General features: G+C 41.5%; 1 protein-coding gene across 1 annotated transcript; it reads right to left on the bottom strand.

Moving 5' to 3' along the window:
- Positions 1-238: 238 nt before the first annotated feature.
- Positions 239-23,441, bottom strand: ZNF652 (zinc finger protein 652). Its single transcript, XM_084300937.1, has 6 exons — positions 23,126-23,441; positions 8,931-10,083; positions 5,392-5,539; positions 4,967-5,082; positions 2,021-2,165; positions 239-1,617 (listed from the first exon to the last, which is right to left on the bottom strand). The coding sequence occupies exons 2-6, from the start codon at positions 9,837-9,839 to the stop codon at positions 1,103-1,105; spliced, it is 1,833 nt and encodes a 610-aa protein (XP_084157063.1). The 5' UTR covers positions 9,840-10,083; positions 23,126-23,441; the 3' UTR covers positions 239-1,102.
- Between the last annotated feature and the right edge of the window lie 105 nt (positions 23,442-23,546).

Genomic DNA, 23,546 nt, shown 5'->3' with positions numbered 1-23,546 from the left:
AACTAAACAATAACCAGTGCACAAAGAATATGGTATCTCAACATCCTTGTCCAAAAATAAATCTTAAGAGAAACTCTGAAAAGGGAAACTTAAAGCAAAGAACCCCCCCCAAACATTCCTGCCTCCCCTCCCCCTCTAAAAAAAAAACACAAAACAAAAGCCAACAAAACAACCCCCCCCCAAAAAAAACCAAACAACAAAAAAACAAACAAAAAAAAACCAACCCAACCCACCAATCTACTAAAATAAATTACGTATAGTTCTGAAATCAACATCACTTTTGAGGCAACATTTCCAGAGACCTCTTGGATTGCTTTCTTCTATGAAGCACCTTTTGCTGCTGTAAGTTGTATAGTTGTAAGAATAACTTTAACTATAGAAGCTATATGCATCTTTTAAGAATCACATTTCAATGATTATAAAAATTTATCTATTATACAACATAGGTCCAGCTACACTGAAAAAATTACACCGCTTATTGAAATACATTTCATTTTAGAAACAGACTACTAAATAGGTCTATACAAAAAACTCTAAAATAATTTCTGTAGTAAAATAAAGAGTGTGTTAGGAGAGCTACAGAAACAAGAATTTTTTTTTGTCTTTCTTTATAATGCTCAAATATACTGTGATACGTGTCTGGCTCACTCCATAGCCGGCACCAAAAGCTGAAAAGAATCCATTACAATACACAGTGATACAATTAATGCTCTGTATTAATCTCACAGCCTTTCCGATTAGTACAAAGAAAACCTGGGCTTTCTCCTCTTTGAGGAGAAGTCCAGGATATAAAAGCAAGCATACCTCATCAGCTGATATGAAATTATAAAATTCCACAAGTTTCAGTATCTGAAATTTATAAAAGTCACCAGTAAAACACAAGCAAATTGGGGTTGAGTCCTGTTGATTCCCAGGTTCAAATGAGCACTGCTGATCCAAACCAGGATTTCCTCATTTGCTAACCAATTCAAAGGAAAAACGAGGATCATCTGCTGGGGCTAAGAGATGGACAAAAGTCTTCATCAGCTAACCCTCTGTACTTCCATGAGGGCATGTCTTCATGTGCATAAAATGGGAAAATGACTGACAGGAAGCCAAGATGTTAGTGGTGCTGTGCTGAACTGTTTTTTTCTGCCAAGTGTCGCAGAAAGTTGTCCTCACTCTGACCTCTGTGATTTAAAGGCTCACTCTTAAAAAGAGCTGGAGGAGGAGGTAAATGGGGAACCGGGGGGACTGGAAGATGATGTGGATGGTGAGGATGAGGATGTAGGTGAAGGTGTGAGTATGGATGGGGAATGGGGCGTGGAGGAAGTGTGTTTACTGGGTTCAGGTTCATAGGTGGAGCTGGGGTGGTGGGTGTGTTTACTACAGCAGGGACCGTGGTGGCAGAAGCAGCTGTGGACAGCGGAATCTGGACTGCAGATGACACATTCACAGGGCTGGTAACACGGAAGCACTTCTCCTTGTGTGCCTTGAGCATGTTGGAGAAGCGAAATCGCTGGCCACACACATCACATGGGTAGGGCTTCTCCCCTGTATGAGTTCGGCGATGTCTCTTCATGTTTGGGCGGCTGGTGAAGCTTTTCCCACAGATTTCACAGATAAAGGGCTTTTCTCCTATTGAGCACAGATATGGCAACTGGTTAGGCACAAAACATCTTCTAAGACTTCCTTTAGCATGCTTACATGAACTGTATATTACAAAATCTATTCTGACTGCTACGTTCAGCAGAGACAGCTGCTCTACAGAAGTCCTCAGTTTTTATGAAATCCTCTTATTTGGATTTTGATGGAAGAAAACCTTCTATAAGGCCTAAACTTTCATTTCCCCCAGCAGTGAATCACAGGACTATAAACAGTTCTTTAGATTTAACATAAGTTAACATACTAATCTCTCCTTTCTGATTTTCTAGGCTGGATAACAGCTTTGATCCTAAGTTCCAAGGGATGGAATACAGATGGAAGAGTAGAAATGTTTTTGTCCTGGAAGTACCTGTACTTTTCTTTGCTAAGTTCTTACCAGTGTGCGTTTTCATGTGCTCATCAAAGTACTGTTTCATGTTGAAGTCTTTACCACACCACTGGCACATGAACTGTTTGTGCCCGATGTGTATGCTCATGTGGGAACGCAGCTGGTACTTGTACTGAAACCTCTCATCACAGTTCTGCAACAGAAGAACAGCAACCATGATATTCAAGCATCACAGATCAGAAAGCAAGGCAGTCACAGGACAGCACTGAAATGTAGTAAGTGAAGGAGTACAGAATACCTGAACTTCCCTGAACTAGGGAAACGTCACTCCCATTTTTAAAAAGGGTATTAAGGAGGATCTGGGAAACTACACACCAGTGAGCCTCACCTCTGTGCCTGGGAGGATCGTGGAAAAAATCCTCCTGGAAGCAATGTCAAGGCACGTGCAAGACGAAGAAGTGATCCGAGAGAGCCAGCATGGCTTCACCAAGGGCAAATCATGCCTGGCCAATCTGGTGGCCTTCTATGATGAAGTGACTGAATCAGTTGACAAGGGAAGACCGACTGATGTAATCCACCTGGACTTCTGTAAAGCCTTTGACATGGTCCCACATGATATTCTGATTCTGTAAAGCCTTTGACATGGTCCCACATGATATTCTGATCTCCAAACTGGAGAGGTATGCATTTGATGGGTGGACCATTCAGTGGATAAAGAGCTGGCCTGAAGGTCGCACCCAGAGAGTGTTGGTTTATGGCTCTGTGTCCAGGTGGAAGCTGGTGATGAGTGGTGTCCCTCAGGGGTCTGTCCTGGGACTGGTACCATTTAGTACCTTCATCAATGACATTGACAGTGGGATTGAAAGCACCCTCAGAAAGTTTGCAGATGACATCAAGCTGAGTGGTGCAGTCGATACAGCAGAAGGAAGGGATGCCACCTAAGGGGACCTGGACAGGCTTGAGAAGTGGGCCCATGCAAACCTAATGAGGTTCAACAAGTCTAAGTGCAAGGTGCTGCACCTGAGTAGGGGCAATCCCATACATGAGTACAGGCTGGGAGAAGAACTCACTGAGAGCAGCCCTGCAGAGAAGGACTTGGGGGTTCTGGTGTACAAAAAGCTCAACATGAGCCAGCAGTTTGCGCTTGCACCCCAGAAGACCAACTGGGCTGCATCAACAGAGGAGTGGCCAGCAGGTGGAAGGAGGGGATCGTTCCCTTTCTGAGGCCCCACTTGGAGTACTGAGTCCAGGTCTGGGGCCCCAGCACAAGGATGTTGATCTCTTAGAGTGGTTCCAGAGGAGGGCCATGAGGATGATCAGAGGGCTGGAGCACCTCTCCTGTGAAGGGAGGCTGAGAGAGCTGGGGATGTTCAGCCTGAAGAGAAGGCTCTGGGGAGACTTCATTGCACCTTGTCAATACTTAAAGGGGGCTTATAAAACAGATGGAGAGAACTTTTTGCTCAATCAGAAAATGACAGGACAAGGGGGAATGGTTTTAAACTAAAATAGGGGAGATTTAGATTAGAGGTTAGGAGGAAATTGTTTACGCTGTTCTAGTGCCTCACCTCACCCTCAAATTGCTCAGAGAAGCTGTGGATGCCCTATCCCTGGAGGTGTTCAAGACCAGGCTAGATGAGGCCCTGGGCAACCTGATCTGGTGGGTGGCATCCCTGCCCATGGCAGGGTGGTTGGAACTGGATGATCTTTAAAGGTCCCTTTCAACCTGAGCCATTTTATGATTCTATGAGATCAGCATGCACACAGACCCTCACACTCTATGAATGCAGGATTTAAGTTACTCAATGGGAATAGAAATTGACCTGTGCTAAAAGGTCTGCTGCCACAACAGCCTTGACAAGAAGCATGGAACAGTCATAGCCTTTAGTTGATGTAGCTGTTGGCAAAGCTGAGGGAGGGACACAGTTACGTTAACAGAAAAGTTCACTTAACGCATCATTTGGAGGTTTTGCAGCTTTGCCAGATCTCTCTGCTGGATTACAGCATGCCTCCACTAGAGGACTCTGCTCACACAGGAAAACCAACAGCAACTCTGTAAAGCAGCCTTGTGTTTCAGAAAAGCAGACAGTTCTCCAGCTTTAATTAATTGGCATGAGGTAATTTCTTTCCCTACAAGTTCCTCAAGACTACTACGGCTGCAATACCACCATTACTACTCCATATCATGCTGGAGTTGTGCTCCACTTTGTGGACAGAGTGAGCCACCCAACCCAACCTGGAAACAGGAAGGGCTCTAAATCAGGGCCTGCCCCCCTCATGTGATGCCCACAAGCATCCCCATCACATGACTGAGACATTATTTGCCCTAGACATATGACTGGCTAAGTCTATCCCAAGTCCTTCCCAAGGGCAGGCGCAAAATTACAAATCACAAATACACATGAATGCACTAGCAAGACACTTCCCCCTTCCAACACATATACTCAGTTTAGGAAATGCCAATTTAGACTACAGTCTTGTATCTCAAGGAGGTTAACAGTTTGCAGTGATGCTGATAGTTTTTTCCTCACAAGTGAAAATCAAGCAGCAATTTATTTTCACTGTTGCCACCTCTGTCTGTTTCAAGTCCCTGGGCAGGATGAACAGGATTACCATAATTTACATCATGATACTGCTTTACTATGAACACTGAGGGAAAACTGGCATTCAAATCTTGCTGTAGCGTATACTAACTGAGAAAAACATGACAGCCAACAGTAAAAGCAAACCAAATACATCTCAGTTCGAATTGCTGTTAGATGCACTCCTGCTGCGCTCCCCAAACAGAGAATAATTTTCCCCAGATTTTTATGGAAAAAAATCTACAAGTCAGTCATCTACTCATCTACAAGTCAGTCAATTCAGTTTCCACCCATATGCCCTACTGACAGTGTTATTAATTTTATGTCTTATATCTAATATCTAAACGTAAGAATGTTAAACAAAATAAATACCTTATATCTTTATATCTAAACAGATTAACAGTTGCTGCCTCACCTCACATCTGAAAGGCTTCTCTCCAGAATGCTGTAGGGAATGTACTTTGAGAGACATACTGCGTTTGAATGATTTTCCACAGGTTTCACATGTAAATGGCATGTCCTTTGTGTGTGCTGCAACACAACAGTACATTAGAGATGGCCACTACCACACAAACATTTTAGCTCTTGAACAAAATTTCTTCTCCAGTACAGAGAAGGAAAATGATTATTAGTATTGTACAGCTTTTAAGTATATATATGTTTGTACACAGGTATGTATATACATACTTTGCTTGCAGTCAGTACCACAGATTGGAACATTTAAGCTAAGGATAAACTGAATTTGCCTTTTTTTCCCCCCTCAAAACCAGCAATTCTAAGTGAAGAACCACAAACACACGTTTGAGGCAGAAACAACAGAAGCACTAATCAATAACTCACCAACCATATGTTTTCGCACATGGGCCATAGTGTAGAACTTCTTTTCACAGATCTCACAAGAGAATTTCTTTTCTGCATATCCGTGGACAATCTTGATATGTTCGTGAAGGGACCAGAGCTTCTTGAATGATTTATTACAGGAAACGCACTGAATGAATGGGATAAATACAAGGAAGTTTAACTTAGAAAGATGCAGTGATTCAAGTTTGCAGAGTTAAGCCATATGTCCTACTCTTGCATTACAAAAGGCAACCCAAACCAATGCAAAATGCTGTATATTGTCTCGGACTGTGCTACAGCCTAGTTTTACTGTTTCACAGTTGAAACAAATACACTAAGGAAAGCTGGAAATTCTGATCAAGCACAATTAGAAATGGTGTTAATACACTGCATCTTGACGCCACCCAAAGAGCACCACAGCCACTGTGCTAACTTATTTCCAGAACACAACAGCATACATAGCTGGATGCAGCCTCCAAGGAACTGAGCGAGTCCTAACACAAAAATGATGACTTCACAGGCACCGATGCTGCTGGTAATCTAAACCATGGTGTGGGAAGGAGCCAACAAAGGTGGAGGAGGGTAACACCACCTAGTTGTTAACCCCCATTTGCCCATCCAGCCCTGTCATTTTCAGGAGCACTCTGAACCTTTTGTAACCCTTTTAGCTCTGTACAGAGGACAGCTTCTATCTTGCAGCTGTTGACCAAGCAGAGTCTGTACACACAGTCCGTACAGCAAAGCAAGCTGATGCCTTCATCTTTTATGTTGCCGCCTTCATCTTTTATGTTCTAACTCTTCATTTATACTTATCAGTAGCATTGAAGGTCTAAAATGACTGCGCACAAATGTTTTGATCTCTTCGCACAACTACTGTGAAACATTCAGAAAATCAGTGATGAGCAGGATCCACAGGCTTTCACACATCTCATTTTTCAGAGTTCTTGCTAAAGACTTGTAAAAATGCTTGTGCAATTTTGAAAATTCCAGAATAATCCAAGTATAAACTTGATAGCAGCCATATGTGTGAGGATACAAAGTTATTTTCATCTTTGAAGTAAAGAAGAAGGAATTGTGGCTTGTTGGTTTTTGTTAGCTGTTGGGGCATTTGGTGTTTTTTGGTACATCTCAATTTTTCTGCCTGTCAGTTATTCTCCTCCCCCAAGTAAGAACAGCTGTTTGCTGCTCACTGAAGAACTAGCAAATACTATGCCTTCTGACAACTTGGGTTGTTTCTTCTCTGCACAGGCAAGTTATGCTGCTTCCACAGTGCTCAAGTCTCTGCAGGCCTGGAAAATCTGGTACACCACTCACCATGCTGACTCTAAGGAGATCATTTACCTCTGAAAGTACCTACTTGGAGGCAAGTCAGGATCAAACTGTAGTCCAGGGTGGGGGACAGGGACGTGAGGCGGAACAGGACTCTATAGAGCAAAGTAATACTAAGAAATGATCAAAAATCATTTAAGGTTCGGTGAGACCTTGACTCTGTCAATCTACAATTTCACTGATGATCGCAGCAAGTAATTTAGATTATTAACATCTACCACATGGAATCTAAGATGACAACAGAAATTCTGTGAGGGTGCTAATTTTGAAAGGATAAAAACCAGAAGTTACCTAGAAAAACAGACATATTACATCACTTCGTTGAAAAATACAAAGAGACAGCCATGTTTATCAGTTCAACTACCACTTACATAATGAAGCCATGTTTCTAGACAAAGCTCTGTATCTCCCTTGACATATTAAACCCTGTATTAATGTAACACTTTCCTATCCCAGTACTCTTTTTGCCAAGTGCAATAGAAAATTTGCAGGCAGCTGTGAAACATATTCCAAATGTTACAACAGACAAAAATAATTGCTGAATACATACTTATACTGAGAACTTGAAGACAACTCTTGGTGCTTCTACCACCTATGAATATAGGGAAAAAATCTGGACCTGATTCTTCTGGTATAGGATATAAAACAATTTCTACAACTTCTTCTTTCCTTATTCCTTTGGAGAAATGAATGTAACCCCTTAGAAACACATGGGTGCATGGATTAAAAGATGCTTCTCCATTCTATGCCACACATTCAAACTATTCATAAATTCTTGTCCAAATCAAAAGATTTAATGCTGTGAATGAGCCATCTGGATGACAGAGCATCCCTGAAATTTACATTAAAATGTTCTCTGCCACAAAAAACTTCATAACAGTTTATTTCAAAAATCGCAAGGACCTACTGAAATGTTTATGTATTTTACTATGTTCAAGACTCATTATCTTATATTATATTCCTTCCTGCAGTCTTCCTCCTATGAGCTGAAACATAAGGAAAAATAGCATAGCGTTATATAGAGCTGCATCTGAATCTTACAGCAAAGAAATTACAACAAACATTTCAACCATCTCCCGCACAGTGGGAATTGAATACAAATTCAGTTTAGCATTTAAGCAAACAACAACAAAAAGTCTTACATGTTTCTGGGAAAACTCACTGGACAGACAAAAAAAAAACTTGTTGCCCTACGAACTAGGAAGTCCTAGTTCAGCTGCACAGAAATTGAACCCAATCTGCTTCATCCTAGCAGTGGGAGTATTTCTGAAGTAGGTGGTAACACTGTGCCTAGTTTAACAGGGCAAAAAAAGCTTGTTAAAATCGCCATATAAAACAACATTGCCTCCAGTTACAGGAGAACATAGATGCCCACGAGCAGAGAACAAACCACAGATGAATGAGAACTTCTGAAACTCTTTCCACAACTGTAACTTTAAAGTAGTTCTATTACAACATGAGTTTCCATTGTTGTATACAATTAAAAGCTGCAAATCCTCTGGCAAGAAAGACCAGACATCTTTTTATGATCAGTGAGATTTACTGAACTTTTGGCACTGGAAAAAGGGCAGGCTCACAAACAGATTCAGTCACTGCATTAATATACTTCCCTATACATACATGAACTATAAGCAATGCTGTACATTACTTATGATTATTTTCAGTAGGACTAAATAAAGTTACTTTTTAACACAAAAACAAATCCTAACTTCACTAGCTTCATTCTCACCTGCTTGCCTCTCCAGTATTGTAACAATTTCTAATTACAATACCATGAACACATCATAATTTTGTTCTCCCTTGAAATGTTATCTGGATATAATATGTAACTGAGTATCAGGACACTGAAACTTGAAAGCTAGTGATAGCTACAGGTGCTCAGCACCTGAAGAAGTAGGGTTTTTTTCTGTCATGTGCACTTGTTTTCAGGCCTGTTACTCTAGAGTTTGACATGTGTTAAAGTAGCTTTGTGTTTTCCCCAACATGTAGTTAAATACTAGAGTAACTCTGCTAAACCAGACAACACTTGCATACTCTGTTCCCTACAATTTACTTCTTTCGGGAGACACCAAAAAGTGCTGATAGGTAGAGACAAGGTCTTGGTCAGAATCTGGTCTGCACAAGAGATTTCCCCCTCTGAAGTGTCCACTAGCTGTATCTAGGGCACAACAGAAGGTATGGAAATCTGGCAAGCAGGTGAGCAAACCTACCTGGATATTTTTTTCACAGTCTGTTTGCTGGTGAAGGGACAGCTCACTTTCTAGAACAAATTTCTTCCCACATTTGTCGCAGATCTGCATGCGCCTGTGAGTGACGTTCATGTGCTTCTCCAGGTACCAGCGTGTGTTAAACACCCTGGGGCACTTCTCACAGGTTAAAGTCTCCTTCTCTTCACACTTTGATTTCTGCACAGGTGCCTTGGGCTCCTTTGCAGCTTTCTTCTTACGCTTGGGGGGCTCCACACTTTTTCTACGACCCCTTGTAGTTCTGGGTGATGGGGAAGTTGTGGCTGCTGCAGCAGATGCAGCTCTCCTTGTTCTCCTTTGTGCAACACTAACTTTTTCCACTCTTTTCTCTTTTTTCTTCTGCCTCTCATTTTCCTCCTCATCATTACTTTCTTCAGTGGCCTCTTCCCCACTGTCACCCTCCTCTTCCTCACTGCTGGTCTTAAGAACAGCAGTCTCTTTGGACTGGGAGGGGACACCCTTCTCCCCTTTTGATACATTTAATGTTTGGTTGTTAAGGTTTACCTCTACTATAATCTGCTCCCTTTTGTAAGTCACTTCATCTTCCTCCTCTTCCTCCTCCTCGGAGTCGTCAGAGTTTTCTCTATCTTCTTTCACAGCCCGGACTTCTCCTACTGATCTGTTCTCCCTGAAATATGGCTGCTCTTCTCTTTCATGGAGATGTGGTTTGCTCATTTTGCTGTCCACCAACACTGAGTAAGGACTTCCTGACTCTCTCTTGTATACTTTGGTGGATAGATCAAGTTCCTGGCTGGCACCATGATAAAATGTGGGTGGCACTTGACCACGGTGACTGTCCTCTTGCGCCATACCTGCTACATGCACTGCACAGTTTTCAACCAACTGTTGACAAGAATTGGTTGTCTGACTCATGGGGGGGGGATGGGACAGGGCACTCTGATTCAATGAACACCTTCAATCCCAGAAAACCAAGCAAGCAGCTTTAAATCGGGATGGGTTCTCATGACCGATGCCTGTTTCATCTACACAGAATAGGATTCTCTGCTGATGTTTAGCACTAATACGTAGGTCACAGAACTCTGATATTATGCCAAGAGCAGAGCAGTAGCAATTATTCTTCTGACGAAAGTTGTCAATGAACTGTTGAACATTTTATCTATAAAAGACAACAGAGAAAACATGATCAATTACAAAAAACAAAAACAAAAACAAAAAACAACAACCAACAACAAAAAACAACACCCTAAAATCTTTACAAATTTCTTTTGGGCTTGTACAAGTAAGGTAAAAAACAAGGTATATACCATCCATGAGCTATATCTGCCATGAGTGGATTGTCCTATAGCATTATCTCAAGCAAAACTGGGAGCTAGGTACAAATACATGCACCTTTAAAGTGGGCCAGAACTAGTACTAGAACCCTCAAGGAGAAATCGTGGCATGCTATTCATTTCAAAATGAATACTCTGCACCTGTCAAAGATCACCACCTTCTAACTGAAAGCTGGGCCAATATGCTGATCTCTGTTTCTCCTGGAGCACTGATGGCCCCAAGACTCCGCTCAACTCCCACATGCCTCTTCATCAAACAAGGTGTATACATGTATACCTATGCAGAAATATCTCTTCTTCTGTAACTTCCACAGAAAGCACATCCTTACCCCTAAATAGGGCATATTAAGAACTTTTATATCAAACAACGTTCCATTAACGCAGATATGCACGAACAATTTCAATGGAAATATTTTCAACTGGCAGCACTAAATCAGGTTAAGAACAGTATGTCCCCCATCTTGTTTCCACATCAGACATCCCTCATAGCCTCTTGATTTAAGGCACCTTAGTCTTTTCTTCTCATTCTCTTTTCCCCCACCTATTTATTCCTCACTGCAATAGCCGAACAGTTTGCCCATCTAAGTTTCATTTGCAGTTATCCAAGCTGGAATTTGGCCAAGACACTGTACTTTTTGCAAAAGGTAGCAGTAATGTGATCCCTAACGAATACAAGTAATTAACCTCTGGCATTTATTTTTTTACCGTCAATTACATTTTAGTAGCACAGTATTACAATACCAATTGGTCAGAGCCAAACTTGCAACTATAGGGTGAAGCCAAAAGAGATTCATTACAGAGAGTCCGAGGGAGATCCCATGACTGGATGATAGAGAAGACCCCTGAGAGAAAATGGAAAGATTGAGCTGCTAAGTATGAAGAACACTGGATCCCTACTATCGGTGTCCGAAAAATTCCTCAACTTTGAGGTTATAAATTTGGGAAAAGTCCAGCAGACAGGTATAAAACATTTGAACTTTGCAGAATCAAACCCTGATTTTTATTTTCATTGTGTTTTCTTTTTTTTTTTTTTAATTGTTGCTCTGATAATAATCTGAAGTAGTAGTACAAACAGGATTTTTACAATAATTTTTTGTCCACTTTGTTCTAAGTTAAAATGTTCTCTGCTCTACAAATGCAATAACTTCCTTGCACACACATTTTGACACAATTTTTATATAGTGTAGTTTCAATCTTACTGGTCCACGAGAAATTTCCCCCTTTGAAATGAATTTAATTGAACAGGTGATGAACCTACTAATGCTCTCAGTGTTTTGAATAACAGAAGACCAAACCTTGCCCTACAATCTTTGTGAAGTAACATACTAGTGAAAGTGACTTACCAATAAGCAGTTGTCTGATTACCAGTCTGAAGTTAATTAAACAGATTCTTGAACAGTTCTCCAGTATTTCCAAATGCACTCAGCAAGCACCCTGCAGATAGAGTAACCTAGACTCACTACACCAGGGTCTGCCCCCACTGCTGCATACCCCTCAGCAGGGCCTCAGGTCCCAGCTTCTGATCTCCAGAGGTGAGAGGCAGAAGGGAGAGCGTCAAGACCCAGATGGGCCAGGAAATACATGGAGATAGGGCTGTTAACATTGACTTGTGATACCAAGTAATATTCAGACGGAAAGACTAGAAAATAATAAACTGGTTGTGACTGCAAGCCAAAATTAACAACCCTATACCGAGTTAAGAAAGCAGTGGGCATAATGAAATCCAGTTTAACTTTTTCCTTGAAAAAATCTAATAAATGATTTAGATGTCCAAAAATCACTCATGTTGAAATTCTTTCCTCAGCATATTTAGTATTTTTCAAAACTGCATGAGTAATTCAGGAAGGCTGACAGAATTCTGCAGCTAGATAACCAGGAAAAGCAAAAAACTTGTCATGAAAAGGAAGCGTTACCTCTCCTCTCCCCTCCCCCCATTTACCAAATGCTGAAACAGAATGACAAAACGTATAGAATTTATTGCATGTATCAGTACGGGCTGGGGGATGACCTGCTGGAGAGGAACTCTGAGGAGAAGGACCTGGGAGTCCTGGTGGACAACAGGTTGACCATGAGCCAGCAGTGTGCCTTTGTGGTCAAGAGGTCCAATGGGATCCTGGCATGCATTAAAAGAAATGTGGCCAGCAGGTCAAGGGAGGTGATCCTCCCCCTCTACTCTACCCTGGTCAGGTCTCACCTGGAGTACTGTGTCCAGTTCTGGGCTCCCCGGAACAAAAACGACAGGGATCTCCTGGAAAGAGTCCAGCAGAGGACCACAAAGATGATACAGGGCCTGGAGCATCTTCCCTGTGAGGAAAGGCTGAGAGACCTGCGTCTGTTCAGCCTGAAGAAGAGAAGCCTGAGAGGGGATCTCATCAATGTGTATAAATACCTGAGGTGTGGGAGACAGAGAGATTTAGCCAACCTCTTTTCAGTGGTTTGCAGGGACAGGACAAGGGGCAAATAGCCAAAAAATGGAGCCCAAGAAGTTCTGCACCAACATGCGAAAGAAATTCTTCACAGTGAGGGTGACAGAGCACTGGGACAGGCTGCCCAGGGAGGCTGTGGAGTCTCCTTCTCTGGAGACATTCAAGACCCATCTGGACGCCTACCTGGGCAACCTGCTCTAGGGAACCTGCTTTGGCAGGGGGGTTGGACTGGATTATATCTCGAGGTCCCTTCCAACCCCTACAATTCTGTGAATATCCTACACTGGGAGGGACCCACCAGGATCAGCAAGTTCAACTCACAGCTTCACACAAGACCACCCAAAAATCAAACCGTATGTCTGAGAGTGTTGTCCGAATGCCTCTTGAAGCATTTGAAATATTCTCTTTACATATCCTGCCATCATTTAATCTCTGCTCATTTACAGAATATTCAGTATAATAAACCACTTTGTATGAACATATTACCACTTCAAAAAATGATTAAAAAAAAAAAGGGCATGTTCTGAATTATCAAAGCTACTGGGTCTTAAAACCACTTCACTCTGCAGAAACAGTAACCTACTTTCACTTTGAATACATTGCTCGCTACCCTCAAGGGACCCACAACTTTCGAACATTACCTAGCAGTCAACCAGATGGTAAAGCAAAGTCCTCCTTATACGCTTGAGATAAACAACTTGCTGTTAGACAACTGACAGTTCTGAGACAGTTCTTTAAATACTGCAAAAAATCTTTTAACAGAACAGTTTTTCCTAAATTTTCTGATCCCAAACATAAGAAAGCAGTCCCTCCTCCCTCCCCTTTAATAAATGTAAATCCATTTTTTTCAAAGCTGCTGAACAGCTTGGGCTCACAGAATGAACTTCAGCCATACTAAAAATGGAAGCAATAAAACACCTGATTAAAACATAAACAGTAGTTTACACTCTGTTTCAAAAGCAGTTTCAAAGTTATTTCTGAGGAACCCTATCAAGACAGGAAACTGAGGAATAACTATTACGAGTATAGAATGCATTTAAGGTACGTACAACATTTGGTAATCAAAGATTGTATGGGAAAGGTTTGCAAGCCTACAAATATTAAAGGCTCACACCCAGGAAAAGAAAAAGTAGAAACAACTTGCAGGCAAATACGTAGGTGGAGGAAGCATGTGTATGCGGGACTAACACTTTGTATAATGCTTTCGCTGCTTCTGAAGAAAAACCACATTTCTTCATGCTATTTGTACCAAAAATAGAACAATTTATAACAGAGACACAAGTACAGATAGTTACCTGCCTCAACTCTGACTCAGTAGATACCTTGAAATCACTACAGACCAACTTTGACAGACTCAACAGTTAATGGCTTCAAATTACATGTCCTTGGTTGGGCTCAGAAAGGGACCAGCTTGAAAGTCTGGACATCTCGTATTTTAGACCAACCTGTGCCAAGGACATACGATTTCTGCACTGGCAAGCATCCACCACAAGTAAAGAAAAATACTGCTTCTTTTACCCTGGCTAGTAAGTGAAGCAGTTGTTACATGGTCATTTCTGCATATCAAGGCCCTGTAAGCTACTGACCCCTACATGGCCTACAGCTGTTTGCCTGCATCATACTTTGGCTGCCAGCTCCACAGATATACACTTAACTATTCATTCTTCCTGCCTGGACTGTTTCTTGGCTCCCAGAAAAGGGATGAAATGGCACTTCAGGGCACCAACTAACGATGACCCTGTCACTCATGGACAATGTGAGAGTGACCTAATTTAATTATTTTTAAAACCAGTTTAATTGTTGCCCACATTAAGTTATCAATATTATATCTGAAAATTGTCAGACATGGGTATAATTCACTTTGCAACAGGTTGGCAAGACTAGGAAAAGTACTGCAGGCACAAGGATGATTTGTATAGAGACACAAAGATGGCACTGTATAGATTTATTACTTAGTTAACATCTGGAGGTTCCCTAACTCTTCCCAGCCAGCTATAAGGGCTGGAAAATTATATTAAAAATAAAATAAAAATCTGAATTTGCAAATCACTGTCATTTGGATAAGTTTTACACACACCATAAGGAAAAAGAGAAGGAAGGATAAGAGCTTGGGGTTTTCCTGAAGCTCACCTATACCTTGCATGAAAAGTGCATACTGTGAAAAAAGATATTGCAATAGTCAATGTCCAAGATTAAAAATACATTAGTTTATTGGTCATCCTTTTTTTTTCCCCCCTGTAATACACCCTTTCAAGACAGATATAGACTACATATACATATTCATATGATTATACATATATAATATCTGTACCTGTCTTGAAAAAAAATATGTTTTTGTCTATGAGCTACTTGTACTAGATTTCTCTTCCAACTTTGCACAGTAAGATGGGCTCTCAACTTTAATATAGCTCACAAGACACCCTGACAAAATTATTCTTCCACCAAACATACAGAGCTTACCTGTGAGTGAATCTGAGCCATAGATAACACTGTAGCACCAAAATAACAAACACCTTATATAAGCTTTACAAATTATTTACACAATTGCTTTCCATAACACAAGTCCTGTAACTGCACAAGATCCAAGTTTCACACACATCCTGCTGATTCAGTTTAAGAGCAGAGAAATCTCTTTCACAGCAACTTTTTACAATCAAGAAGCACTGCATGATGTGAATAGATTTTCCACTCTGCCACTTACAGACCAGTATATAGACCGCTATATATTAAACCAAGTTCAAAAAGAAAGCTTGAGTATCTTGACATTTGAAATTTTCTTTTCCATAAAATGAGACCTCTCAAAATACTGTTAGAAAAAGCAAAAGTTAAGGAAAAAACATAACTGTGTTATAATTAAAGGCAATGCCATTTTGTGCATGTATTAACAATGTGAAGGTGTCAAGGATCCTGAATGTCTTTTGGATGGAAGCTACAATCCAGCAGCTTACAGCCCAAGGCAACTAGAGTTGCATTCAGTTTACAAGCAGTGAAACAACCATGTGTATAAATAAATTATTTACATTATTTAAGATAATGAACTAATTTCAAACTATTGAAGTATTTGTTGATGAAACTTTACTCTGAACAGATGTAAGGCAGTGGTTGCAGGCTGTGGGATTAATTAAACACAGCCCCAACATTATGCCATACCTGGGACATGTGACAGTCTGACCACCACCCAAATTTTAAACCGAAACTGGAAGGCCAGCTTCTCTGCTTCCTGAAGCTGGGTCAAAGTTCATTCAGCGGGAAGAAATTTCTAGTACAGCTAAAAACTGTATGAAATCAGAATACAATAGGATAGCTCACCCTTTCAAAACAGCAGAATCATTTTATGTAAAAAATTTTCACGCCTATTAACGACCTTATGTGGGTACAGGAAGAGTATTAGGGCAATGTTAAGACAGCACAATTGTGTTTATTTTGAAAGGCTGCAATGTGAAAAAATAGTGTTTGACTAAATTGTTCCAATCGTGTACATTTCAATACATCAGCAATATTTCAGAGCAGATGAAAAAGTGTTTCAATATACTTGCACAATCTGAAGAACAGGTGCGTGAACCAGGACAGCAGCCATAGCAATTCTGTTAGTGGGAAAACACACCTGGTACAAGTTACATCACGTCAGTAGACAGTAATCAGGACTAAAGACAGGAGGGAATCATTTATATCATCATGAAATCACTCCCTTCTTGTGCATCTCAGACAATTTACGTGCAAAAAAAAAATAAAAAATTTCTTAAATTCTAAGTTCTATCTCAAGACAAAGGCACAGTCAGAACATCTTCACAGACTTTGCATTCTTATGGAGATGTACTCAAACCTGCCTTTGCCCACCTAACTACAGAACAAAAAGACTAAATGTGACCAACAGCCTATTTTGTCATATTTAATACCCATCTAAGGGATGGTATCTGTAATAGGTTCAACACTTAGGATTACTCTTTTCTACTTTTCTGGTGAGAGGACATTCAGAAGCAGTGTTCACAAAGCAGTTCCTGGGACTGTACTGTGAAAACAGAAAAATCACAACAATCTTCTTTTCATTGCAAGCCCAGAAATCACTTGAGGCAGATTTTCCCATCAACTTACATAAAAGATCAGATATAAAAGTGTGGCACCGTGGCTTGTATTTTGATGAAATAACAACAACCGACCAAACAAAAAACCAACACCACAGCACTGGCAGTAACTGAAAATATTGCAGTCAGTCTTGGAAAGGAAACAAAAGACTGGAGACTGAATCAATACTGTCCAGTTCTCGAAGTAAAGGTTGGCAGAAATATGATAGGGAAGTATACAAAGGGCTGAAGATGCAGTACAGCATCCAGACTGTCCCATCGTCCAGTTATTTTTTTCAGCCTCTCCTAAAATAATCTATGACAGGTATCCTGCTAACTCAGCAGACAGCATTTTCATTGTAAGGAGCAACTTGCCTCTAAATATTTATCAGTCTAATGGAAAATGAAGCAGAACACATTTCCAATTTCAGAAAAATGCCCTACGTAACATCTTGCAGCTAAAACATAATACTAGGATACAAAACCTCCAGATTTTTTCCATTTCTTAGGATGAATTATTTGTTTGTATCTAGAAATGTGGTTTGTGGGACAGAGGTTTTCAAACCAGTGATTTCCAGAACTGTGGATCTGGAATTTTTTCAAGCATTATTTCCACAGAAAATAGTTTAAGGTTACCATTTCAGAATTCAGCAGCATTAGAATTCCTCGGTTCATGAAATAAGCTTAAGGCTTCTTTCTGTTGGCTAGGAGCTAGTTTTAGGTATGACAGCCATGGACGCCAACAGTTTTCTTTTTCAAGGCAGAACACTCTTGAAAAATGTCCTAGTAAAGCACAACATACATTCAAAAAAGTCTTCGTACTTCCTGCTACCTTAAACATGTCAAAGTTAAGCACTGCAACTGGATTAGGAACTTCCTTGCATTCAAAACTATTCTGACTTGTCTATTTCTTTCAATATCAAAAAACAGAAAGCAAGATTAAAACAACACCAGGTAGTTATCACTGAACAGCAGTCACCCACACATACACATGTAGCTTTCTCACGAATCACTCTTCTGTAATAACTTATTACAGAAAGATTTTCTGTCCCTTTAAATGTACACATTCCTAAAAATATATGCCAGAAGTTCACAAAACTACCTACTGCCATGATACTGAAAGGCAACTGTTTCACCTATTAGTCTACCCCTTGTTCCAAAGCACTTTTTTGGCCTGGTTTTCTTCTCATTCAGTAGCTAGATTCCTCTGCTTTAAAAGCTCTTCCTTTCCTCATAATCTGTTTGCATATTTTGAAAACTAGTAAAAATTCTGCTAATGTTTGAAACGGTTCATTTATTTTCATGGATGCCCAGTGATGACACTTGTTAAACATCACTAGCAAGGCTGCAAGTGATTGCACTAACAACACAGGCTACACACAAAGCCATACAAAGACAAAAAGGAAATCTGTCATCAAGATCTGTACTTCTTTTTCCCAAAATTAACATTTTTCCTCCTACAGGGTGAGTTGTGACAAAAGTGGCAGTAGATGTGTAGCTATGTCTTTGAATATACAGATTAGTGGATCGTATTTTTATTAAAGAAATTAAATGGTCTGTCCACAAAGTAAAGCTGACAAGTATTAACTTCCATCTGGACATTCATTCCTAATTTTTTTTTCTCAGTTTAAGCTAACAGAACTATCTTGGTAGGAAAAATGTATGGAATACCCGCATTCAGAATTATACCCAGAATAGAATGAGCTCTTCTCCTTGTGGGCCCTAAAGGAGACCTTTGCAATATTTAGAACGGAGAAGACATTTTGTTTTGTACTTTTTACAAGAGTTCAGTTTTGGAAACTCACATACAGGTTCTGTAACACTCTACTTACAGATTTGATCAACCTGTACTACACCTCAGAGCACGTAATGTGCTCCTGTATCATTTACCTTTTAAACTGTAATAATGGAATGTTTAAAATAATCCTGTATGAGCTGAGAGCATGATGTTACAGCCACACATTTTACAGAGTCCCTCTGTTTAATGTAGTTTAAAAAACAACAACACTGATTTACTTCCACTCAGCAAAATCTTTGGCTTCATGGAAATGTGAATTTCATTTCTCTAAAATAAAGTTTGTTCTTCTCACATCACTGGAATGTGAGATAAGGTTTGAAATCCTCCTGATTTAAAATCTAGAACTCTACACACTAGTTAACTTTTGGCTTTGAAATCAGCAACAAGTTTGTAAAAACCTCCCAAAACGCTTGCAGGAGCTGCACAACTGTCCTCTGCATAGTGGCAGATACACTGGTTAGGAGGATAGGAACCTGACTCAATAGTCTCTCTCTCATGCTGGTAAATGATGCACTCACTGAGAACTATCACAAGGAGCTGCTTCTTACCTGGACTTCTCTTACTATCTCCTCTTTTCAAACTGCCCACAAAAATATGTATGTCTGCATTTGCCTGCAGAGTTCTGGTTTTATAACTTCTAGCAGCATTTTAACTACCGAATTGCCAAACACTACTCAAACCAACTCCATTTAACCTTGTGGTTTTTAGTACAAAGATGAGATGTGTGTTCACACAAGGACAAATCACCAATGGAACTGATGTCCTGGAACGACACCTGAGACATTTAGGTAAGATAGTGTTGATAAACTCTAAATGTGCCAATACTAAAACTATACTACTCCATGTGTTTCTCTTTGCACAATGTCAAAATGCTCCTGTAAACCCTGAATAATCATTCGGTACATTTGGGCTACTTAATCTCTTCGAACACTGCACGCAGAGTTTGTTTTAGATGCACAATGTAAACTTCTGGAAAAACATGAAGTCTTGCTTTCATAGTATTTACATATTTTCAAAAAGCACATTTAATAACACACAAATTTATCAGCTGTCAAGAAATGTTAACCAAGTAACAATACTTCAAGAGAAACTCCTATTTCTCTACACAGATATCACCACCAGTAAAAGCATGACTTTTACTTATAAGCAAATCCCACCCACTTTTCAAAATACTGAAAATGAAAATCCTTTAAAGACCTGAGATAGTATATAATTTTACTCATACAGGTGCCTAAACAGAGCTTGCAACTTCAAGGCCAAATAATGTTTTTATGAAACTGTTCTTAAAATAATTAAATTTCTGACTTGTAGACAAAATACCTTTTTATATTAATAGAGAATAATAATTTAGGCTTTTGATACAAAATAAAGGAGTTATTGCAAAGGCTTTAAAATTTGTAAGCCTAGCATTTGCTAGGAAATATTTACTAGTGGAAATATTTGGAAGCTAGGCATTTCAATCCACAGAAAGAATAAGTTAAAAACTACAGATCATGGAAAACAATGAAACAATTCAGCCATGCTTACTCAGCTTGAAAAGGCTCAAAATATTATAGGATGATGTCAACTGCAGACAGCACCAGGTACATTGATTACATCAATATTTAAAGCGTATAACTTCATGATAATACAATGATCTCCACATAAGAACCTGCAATTTTTCTAATTACTGTGGGGGACACCTCCATCCCCGAACTATATGATTCCAAGAAGAAAATTAGCAAAGACTTAACAAAATGTAAATGAACGATTTCTAAAGAAAACGTGTGCTATTAAAATGTACTTAATCTTCAGTTTAGAAGACGAGATCTGGCTCTTGCAGGGAGGGGGCTGTTTTACAGCAGAATACATTAGAAGATTAGCTGTTCTGCGCTACAGGAATTTAACCAAGTGAAAGAACGATTAAAAATATTGTAATATGATAATAATCCACAGAATCAGGTTGTTATGAGAACATATCAATCTTCTAATTTGGTTGGCACTCTCTCTCAATTATATCTGTCTTTTTTTGTGGAGTTAGAAAGAGGTTTATTCTTTCATAAGGCATATTATAGTGTGCCACAGAAATAGGTCAGGGACAACACACAGTGTTGTAATCACCTTAAATATACGTATGCCTATCTCAGATACACTACTGGTATCTGATATGGTATGGTGTACCACTCTTCCATTAGGCAATGGTATGGCACATGATATAAGGAATGGAAGATGGGATCTTGTCTACTAAAAATATAAATTTAATACAGTTGTACACATTCAAAGGATTCTTCCCAAGTAGCTCTTACAAGTACATCTGACGCTCCACGTGGGATTGCACAAGACAAAGTATTTCCAACCTATAAACAATTTCTTGTGCGTATAAAGACTTCCCATCTTTAGACAAAATTGCATTTCTCAGTATGAAAGTTTCAGAGTCTGTTATTCTAGCAACGAGAGCAAAAACATCCCCGTACCTTGCACTTGCAACAAGCCTCACAGACTTTTTAATTTAGCTCCTGCGTACACCTAAACATTCATACAAAACCACTGAAGAATTTAGTCTCCAGAGAACATCAGCAAAAGGCTTTCTGCATCAGCATTAAACATGAAATAATAATATAATCAATGAAGTCCTTTAAAACAAATTAACGAGTCTAATGACAAAAAGTCTCTTCTGATCATGTAAATATTTTGAACTTAAAAAAAAAAAAAAGTATTACAAATGCTAAGCCACAAAACATTTACCGATCTTACCAAATACAACTGCTCTGTTATTGCAAATAAATACTGAAGTACCCATGAATATTAGGCTTACCAAATACTAGATAGAATTTATAAATACGATCTTAAGTCTCTGATATCCCGCTACATACAATTGCTTGGTTAGAAAAATAAAAAAGCCTTTATGATTTCGCACTCCTCTTTTGAACACTCTGAAAATGCTTTCAAAATCCCTATCCCTTGACTACACATTTACATTGTTAGTTTATATCTCAACTTTATTATCAACATCTGATTGTTGTGCCTGGGGCAAGAACTTAACTCACAGAGCGCAACAATTATATTGCATATACTTGATTAATCTCTAAAAAGCACAAAAAAATGCATCGTATATGCTGGGAGAACGACAGAGAAAGGGACATCAAATATGTACCGGTAATAACAGCAGACCCATGTAAAGGAAGTAAATTATTTGCAACAATAAAGTATTAGTTCCTTTTTATATGAGATTTTGAAACTCCACAGTGTTTTTTAACAGGTTTTCTCTAGTCCTGCCTATAGTCCTACAATATGCATTTTGTTAATACACACCAACTACCACCACAGGAAGAGTGCCGAACTTGTACACGTGAACAATCAAGCTGCAATCAGCATGGTGACAGATCAAGGTGCATCAGACCATGCTTCACAAATCATTGCTCACACATTACATCTCCTTTATTCAGTTTGCATACATAACCCACCCTCATTCTCTCGATTCACTTCATACACTGCTGCCAACAAAGCACGTGCCAGTTGCCATTCCCAGAACAATACAGCTCACGGCATCCCCTGAAAGATAAAAATGCACATTCCTCGCATCTTTTATGCTAATGCTACTTCCCTCTCTTTGACTTAAATCACTTCTGGTGCACGACATGACAAAACTCTGTGATGACTGAAGAAAGTACTTACACAATACTATTAAAACCAGAAAGAGAAACATTTACTGAAAGCGTTAACTTCTCATTCTAACAATGCCTGTACCAAAACATTCTCAGAACTGCAAGTGGATGCAAGACAGTTAAAAATCAAAACAAAAATCAAAACTCTGGGACACACACCCTACACCGCACACCTTGAGAGCCACGAGAAGAGGAAGATACCTAAGCAAACAACTGAGGAAGAGAAAAAACATCTGTTATTTTCCTACACATACCTAGATCCAGAAACAGCCACTGGAGAAGGCTACGTTTCAGCTCCTCGCCTACCCAAGGCCAACTCTAGTCCCAGAAGCCGGTGCATTTAGTAACAACGCTTCCTCCTAACAATCACGGACCGCACACCGCTGGGGGGGGGGCACAATCAGGCAGGCGAGCGGCAAGAAGGATGTCAAGGGCTGCCGGCGGCTCCCCTACCTCCGCGCTACCGCTCCACGAGAGGAGGCTGGAAAGCAGCGGCACGAAGCGAGCCGTGCGGAAAGGCGGTCCACGCATCCCGGCGCAGCGCGGTTATTTCTTCCGCTCACTTCGTGCAACTCGCCCGGCGCTGCCCTCACCTCCCAGCAGGTGGGCCGGCCCCCTCCCCGCGGGGCGCCGTGCCCGGGCAGACCCCGCGCCTCCAGGAGCGCCTCCCCCGCTCGCCGGGGGCTGCCCCGGCTGCGCCCCCGCCCCCGGGGGTTGCTCTGGGCCGCACCGCGCTGCCCCCGGCGGGCCCCGGGCCGGGCACGACGCGGCCCCCCCGCCCCCCCCCCCTCCCGCTCCCTTCCGGGCCGGGCGGCGGCCCTGCCCCGCTCCCTCCGCCGCCCACCCCCGGCTGGGCCTAGCGCTGCTCGACTGCCGCCACCAGGCCCGCGGAGAGGGGGAAAGGGGATCCCCAGCCGGGCGGGGGGCCCCCCACTCACCCAGGCCGATCCCCTCAGGGCCGCCCCCGCCGCCTTCCATGCCGGGCGGCGCGGGGCGGAGGGCGCAGCAGGGGCGGCGGCGGGCGGGCGGAGGAGGCGAGGCGGGCGGGCGGGCGGAGGGCAGGGCGGCCGGGGCCCTCCCTCCCCGCCTGCCTCCGCTCGGCCCCCCTCGGCCGCCGCCGCGGCGCTCGGGCCGCCTCCGCCTCGGGGTCGGGGGCGAGCTCGGGGGCAGGCCCAGGCCCGGGCCCCGCCACCGCCGGCGGACGCGGCTCCCGCCCGGGCTCCCGCTGCCCTCGGCCGCCGCCGCAGCGCTACGTGGCCGCCGCAGCCCAGTCTCGCGACTCCGCCGCGCGCACGCGCGCGGGAGCGCGCCGAGGAGGTGGCTGCCGCGAGCGGGGCGGGGGGGGGGGCGCGCGCGCGA

This window comes from Netta rufina, assembly GCF_964035555.1.
Source record: "Netta rufina genome assembly, chromosome: 24".
Lineage (NCBI taxonomy): Eukaryota > Metazoa > Chordata > Aves > Anseriformes > Anatidae > Netta > Netta rufina.
Note: the sequence above shows the minus strand (reverse complement) of the source record. Positions and strands in the feature narration are given on the sequence as shown.

Excerpts from the sequence above, each read along its gene's own strand:
- ZNF652 (XM_084300937.1), bottom strand. The coding sequence starts at position 9,839 with ATGAGTCAGACAACCAATTCTTGTCAACAGTTGGTTGAAAACTGTGCA. Across the intron at positions 5,540-8,930 it reads ACTGTGAAAAAAATATCCAG|TGCGTTTCCTGTAATAAATC; the intron begins GTAGGTTTGCTC and ends CCATTCATTCAG. Across the intron at positions 5,083-5,391 it reads TGTGCGAAAACATATGGTTG|CACACACAAAGGACATGCCA; the intron begins GTGAGTTATTGA and ends GTTGTGTTGCAG.